Source organism: Haemaphysalis longicornis, unplaced genomic scaffold (assembly GCF_048455015.1).
Source record: "Haemaphysalis longicornis isolate Haplotype H1 unplaced genomic scaffold, Haemaphysalis longicornis Haplotype H1 scaffold_4, whole genome shotgun sequence".
NCBI classification, from domain to species: domain Eukaryota; kingdom Metazoa; phylum Arthropoda; class Arachnida; order Ixodida; family Ixodidae; genus Haemaphysalis; species Haemaphysalis longicornis.
In genome coordinates this window covers 45,082,808-45,089,343 of record NW_027526361.1, presented here as the reverse complement: position 1 = coordinate 45,089,343, position 6,536 = coordinate 45,082,808, and the positions used below count along the sequence as shown (strand labels likewise).

Below are 6,536 nucleotides of genomic sequence, written 5' to 3'. Positions count from 1 at the left end.
TATAAGCAATCCAATCTTAGCTCACCTGAGCGACCGAGATCTTTCACCTGTTTTCCCGTTTGATGATGAAAAAGCGCGTTGAGTTCCATTTCTGCCTATGCAGAGGGTCTCGAAATCTGCAACATTCGCGTTTGCCTGTTCATCTGCTCTTGAGCTCTCGCTACGCCATTCCTAAAATAGGGCAGCTGCTTTGTTCCCTCCACCGGGGGGTCCTGAATTATGCATGCGCCGGCGAACTAACTCGGTTTTCTCTCCGCTTGAATTGAGCGATGCGGAAAGTTGCAGAAGCCGGGGAATCCTCAAAAAAAGGAGCCCAACCACTGCTTCGCTCCCCTTCATTAATTATCTTGTATGCTAAGACAAAGCAAACGTTTTCCCTTAAGCGCTTAGAAGAAGGGAAGAAGAATGCAAAGACTAAGAATAACTAAAAAAAAAAAGAAGAATTCAACAAATAGGCCCAACCTATATTCAACACATAAGTACTTAATATTCAACAAACAGGCACCTATATTGTTTATTAGCATACTCTGGGACAGCCGATATATCTTAGTACCCTTTGTACCGGAAAAAGGCTGAAAAACACAACATCGATACTTTCAACACAGACAATAATACAATACGTACAATTACAGAGACCCAAACCGTCCTGACGCAATATAAAGACATACTTTCTCGTACAGATAAATGAGAACATATAAACGCTTGAGACGAGTGTTTGAAGTCAGCACAACAATGTATAACACGAAAATCACAATGCAAGTGAAGATTTAAAACCTTTAACGTGGATAGCATACAGTGCAAACAAAAAACAACAAACTACTACTGTAAAAAAATTAATTTATCCGGACGAAGCATATCAATAAATATATTTGACACTTTTTGTGGCATGAATCAAACTATAATAATAATAGTACAATTATAATAACAAATAAGGAGAAACAGGAAAATTTGGAGGTTGGGAGGGCGAGGAGGAATAATATGTGACCCCGAATATCACCATTATCATAATGAGACGAAGAATAAGGACAAGGCAACGACGAAGATGGTGGTGGTGGTGATGATGATGATGATGATGATGATGCTATAGGGTAAGGGGTAATTAAATGGTTTAGGAATTAGTACACTGTTTTCTTACTTTCTTACTGTAGGGTTTACGAACCAGCAACAACCCCAAGCAGCTTGCGTTAGTATCCAGTGTCGAACATTCGAAATCATTTCTTTTGTCATTTACTGACCTCTTGAGAATGTTTAAGCTTTGCACGCGTGACGTAATACGACGACACCAAGTGTGACGCCTAAATAACAAGCTATCCATCAGCCACTTGCTTGAATAGTACGCATGTTCTTTAAAGCAATGCAGAATTTCTACTATATATATATATATATATATATATATATATATATATAGGCAGAAAATAAGGGTTGGCAGTCAAGAAAACCTCGGAAAGCAAAGGGGAGGTTGTGGTGGGTCATAGAAAGAGATGAAGAATTTTTTGAGTCGAAAAGAAAGTGGTGCAAAAATGCCCGCCGGGTGGGATCCGAACCCACGACCTCCAGAATAGCGGTCTGGTGCGATAACCACTACGCTACCGGCGGTGCTGTTTCCCCAGCACTTTCTCGGGTATTTATGTTAAGGTATTTTTGTTTCCTGCACTTGGGGGTGGTAGCCAGCGCCACTCGGACTACTCGGGGTGAAGGGGACCTTCTTTTTAACCCCCGGGCCGTGACTCGAGTGTCTACGACATGTCGAGAGTGGTCGACCAGCGTTGAACCTGCTTAAGCTCCCTTTGGCACCAATACTGCCAGAACAGAGGCCCTCGCTAAGCATGTAGCGAATCAGAAAATGGGAAAATGAGGGGTTTCCGAGGTTTTCTTGACTGCCAAACCTTATTTTCTGTCTTATTCCACGGAGTCCCTCATTTTCACATTTTCCCATTTCCCATGGCTCAATGTTCCGATGTAGGCTGGCGACTTTATTGATCAGGCCATCACTTCCCCCGCAAACAGTAGAATTGTGACAAGTAATTCCTGTTTGTGATTGCGGAAAAGCACAATTGCGCTCCTCTGGTACGTAAAGGATACCAGAACAAACCGCTAGCCACCCATCCAGGAGCCCAACCTCCAATTCCGCGACGCCACGCCTTGTGACAGAAGAGCAAATACCGGCATAGAAAAAGAACACGGGGGTGAAGGGACAGAGTTCGCCGTGTAAGGGAGGACGGCGGGCCCAAACCCGGCGCTAGACTTCGGGTCTGCGGCGCGAAAAGCCTCGGGTTTGGCCTCCCTCTCTGCCACGCCGCGATTCTCGTAGTCAGGAAAGAGGGCGCTCGAGGCAGCGCGGCAGCGGCGCTCGGCCCTCCACCGCGATCCCTCACTCGGCCCCGGACCCGTGCACCGCGACGAGCGTGCCACACGAGTACGACGGATCGAAGCCGGCTTAGGGTGCTTTCGGGCTTCGGCCCAGTCTGACGAGCCCTACGAGCGGGCCACGGGTCGCCGCTGCCAGTGATCGCGGACCGGCGCTAGCCGTGTCCATGGAGGCAACGTCCCGGCCATGGAGTTGTGGGAGTTGTGCACCGCGCGCCACTGCGACTGTGCCTCTGGCAACCAACTCGGAAGACGCCGTACGCGGGTCGCCCTGCTCGTACTCTTGGCCGCTGCCGTGTCAGGTGAGAACCAACCGATGCGCTGCTGACGCGGTCACGCGCGACCCTTTGTGGCCCAGGATCGACACGCTGCAGAGGCGGTGCATTGCATGAACGAGTATCTGTGTGCATGCTCGCGGCGGTAGCTGCTCACGCGCACAATTCGGCGCTAAATTAAGGGCGGTGGTATCGACGTGTAATTTGAAAGACCTGCGCGGTTTGTGGTGCTGTCAGTAGAAAACTCCACCATGACGGTGCTGAATTGCGGTCTACGCCCTTTAAAACTTTCATTTTAAAAGCATCCGTGAGGAATGCTTACAGCTTGTCCGTCAGAGCTAAATTCTGTCATGTTCTCGCTCGGTATACATAAGCGATCTTTCGTATACTCAGCGCACAACACTTCCCTCTAGCAATGAATCAACTAGGGTAAAGTTCCGAGAGAACGCCCTCCCCAGAAACATCGCCCTCCCCCCTTTCGGGGTGAAATTTTCAATTTACTGAAAGACCCCAAACATCGGCCAAACCGTAAAATCGCGCTAGCTTAGACGACTTGGAAAGCCCGAGGAGCTCCCCCAAGAAAACTTCCCGCATCCGCGAACACCGTCAAGGTCTCGATTTTGTACAAAAGAGACACAACCTGTCCAGCTATTGTTATTTTTCACTCCTGACCCAGCAGTTCGCCCATCTCGTATTTTTCACTTGACAACTCTGTAATCTGAGTGGGCGTTCTTTCGAAACTTTACGTTAGCAATATTCGGCTTATATCCCAACTTACAAACACAGTATGCCCGACCGCGCTACATTTACAATTTGAACATGAGGCTCGGTAAAATAAAGAATGCATGGGTGACGTTAAGGTATTTTCTCTGAATCCCAAAATCTACATTACTTCGGTTTTAATACATCGGTTGCCTGAATAACAATTAGATTTGTGTGAACTGCACGGAATTGCTCGCCCCATACCCATTTCCCGCTTCCATATTGCAGCAAGCGGTTCGATTAAACTATAGCAATCTAAGCACTTAATGTAATCAAATTGTAGAAGTTAAGTCTATTACCTTCAATCATACTGTTCGATCGCAATAAGAAAATAAAAGAACACACTTGTTCTAATGTAATGTCGAGCATGTTCCCAAGGAATGCGTACAAGCTAAGGTACTATCAGTTTTCAACTCCGTAACGGTATTCTATTTTGTCGCACATTGATTCTCTCCGTTGGACAACGTTGACGCGGCATAATTTTAGGAGGAGTAGCGTAGGAGTATGCGTTAATGAAGCGAAAAATGTTCCGCCTTGTGCATCCTCACCAAAATACGTAATTGGGGAAGCGAAGACGATCATTCATTGTATTAGTCCAAAACATGATGATAGGTAGTTCCATAATGTGCGAGGGATAAAGGGCAATGACCACAGAAAAGACTACATATGCTCGTCAGGCCAACTTGAAAGCCTACTTTCCGGCATTAAGGGTAGGCATGCAGAAAAGCCATCTGTGAAGCTGCCGGGTGCGAAAAAAAAAATGGTAATAACTGATTGGTACATTTCACGACAATGTAATAGTGATACCATTAGCCTCGGTAAAAAGTGATGACGTCGCCACCACCACTTTCAGGCTGTAAAATATGGAAAGCAAGGAAAAACGAGCTACCGCGACTTGATAAGCAGCTTCGTCTCGGGAAAGGGAGAAGTAGAGGTAGGGTTCCGGATAAGTTGATACGATCGTTTTGAAAGGTTCGGACGCGCTGTCACGCGTTCCTTTAATGCCACCAAGAAAATATGTGATTGGTGAAACAAAAAAGACCGTACGCATGTTTGCAAATTAGTAAACAATTCGGATAATTTCTGTGCAGTTCCTTATCCAGAAACGACAAGGCAGCATAAAAACAAATATAAGTCGTGTGTAAACTGTTCGCCTACTTTTGCGTGGTATACGAACGATTCCTAATTCATCTCCCCTTTTTTCCTCGAACTGCTAAGTTACCGACTGCAGGCTACCGGAAAACACTTGTTTGACAGGGCTTTCGCGTGGCAGGTTATGCTCTAGTGACGAACCCGATGAAGGATTATCCTATTCGTAACGAGTGTCAAGCAATCAGACGCGTCACAGCTCATTACGGCTCTCTGAAGTCATCCTCTAAAAGTATGCCACAATTTATGACTAGCGATGTTTTAAATATTGCTGCTTGCGTGCTTTCGCGCAAGAAAGAGCATGCAATATTTAGTTTGCTTATTCATAAAACACGTAACGTGTCCGATTAGCCCTCAAGTGCAGCTACGCACAACGAACGCACTACGCACTGTACGCACAACGAAAACGGCCTTAATAGAGGTCAAAATTCTTCTCTCTTGATTTCCACAGCTTCAGCATTCCAATGAATGTTGACGAGGAAACAACAATGAATGACCATTTTGTTTATTATTTTAGTAGCTCAGTGCCTGAGGCTTCACCAGCTAACACTGGTGACGCGGCCGTGGCGGCTGCCTCCTTCCTTCCTTCCTTCCAGCCTCCTTCTAGGGTGTCCTTCTTGATTTTCCTGTTTTATTTCTAAAAGAAAAAAATGCGAGTTAAATCTTGAACGAAGGACTCGGGAGAGGACTACTGCCTTCCCTACAGCGAGCACGCCTCCGGGAGGAAAGCAAGGGAGCGAGGGCGGAAGGAAAAAAACGAACGTTGGCACCAGCAAGGAGGGTCGTTATACCCAACACCCGCTGTCACGGTAGCACGTGTGCTCTAGGGAGGCGCTCCAGCGGTTTGGAAAAAGGCGCGTTCTAGCAGGTAATTCAGAGGTGTAACTGGGAGAATCGGCCCAGCGAGTTTTTGGTCGCGCAGTCGGTATCACCATAAATGATGGCCAAACACCTGCGCTTTGAAAAGGTAAGCGCTATGTTGGTGTAAAAACAAAGACGGGTGCAAAAAATGGCAGCAACTCCACTCCGTGGATGATGGCGAGGGTGCGGAGTACGGGGACCCGAAATGACATCCAAGTTGCGCCCCGAGTGACACCCTATTTGCGCCCCGACCGTCATTCGACTTGAGCCGTGAGTCGCACCGTGATTATTCCCTAAATGAAACCGCAATTCACGGCTCAAGTCGAATTTCGCTTGATCTTCGCTTGATGGTGGTGTGCGCACGGGATGGACGCGGACGGACATTTGGAGGTCCTAAGGTACTCCTCACCATTACAGGCGAGGGGGTAAGCCGTTTGACTCTCGGGTACTAACTCACGCTCGTAGCCCAATGGGTGAGACGACCGACACCAACTCTGTCTGGTCTACCGACACATGCTCGAATCCTACCGGTGCCTGCGTGATTGTTTGCGATTGTAAATGCTATGCGCACGGACGCGGACGGACATTGTGCGGTCGTAAGGTCCTAAGGTAAGATGGCTATTACCTGCTTGAAGCACCGCGTATTCGACACGCACACCCGAAATCCGTGGTTCGCATGTAACGTGCGGCGAGATTGCGCAGGTGCGATCAGAACCTCCAGATTCGAGCTCACGAAGTCTCGTGTCGGGCCACCGAAGCCGATAGTACGTGCACCGCATTTCGGCTAATCGTCGGCAAATGCGTGAACGGAGGGAGATTTTTGGCAGCTTTGCCGCCTAGCACTATTCTCTTCTTCCTTACAAGCGTGGTTCGTTTCAAGCTTTGTCTCACCGTAAAAAAAAAAAAATAAACCTGCTTCCAGTGGAAAAATAAAAACGACGATATAGGTGGGAAAACAGAGGCTCGCGAACCACACACGCCTCTTTGCGCGTGCAAATACGCGTGGAAATTCCAACTCTGTTGCGTTCTGCCACATCGTTGTACCCGGTCTACACACGTCTTGTAGTTGCCGGACGCGTAATAAGTTCTGGTGGCATGGGGATCAGGTGTCACGTTGGTCTG

At 47.5% G+C, this 6,536-nt stretch overlaps 1 protein-coding gene and 1 non-coding gene across 2 annotated transcripts in view; one reads left to right on the top strand and one right to left on the bottom strand.

Annotated features, from left to right (window-relative positions):
• Positions 1–1,523: 1,523 nt before the first annotated feature.
• Trnas-gcu (transfer RNA serine (anticodon GCU)) lies at positions 1,524–1,596 on the bottom strand. The gene has a single exon. It is a non-coding gene; the product is annotated as a tRNA-Ser (tRNA).
• Positions 1,597–2,364: 768 nt separating this feature from the next.
• The window catches only part of LOC144180329 (uncharacterized), a 63,543-nt gene continuing 59,371 nt past the window's right edge, over positions 2,365–6,536 (top strand). The window contains exon 1 of the mRNA XM_077708700.1: positions 2,365–2,669. Within this exon, the coding sequence (XP_077564826.1) occupies positions 2,555–2,669 (115 nt within the window). The 5' untranslated portion in view covers positions 2,365–2,554. The remainder of the gene's footprint in view (positions 2,670–6,536) is intronic.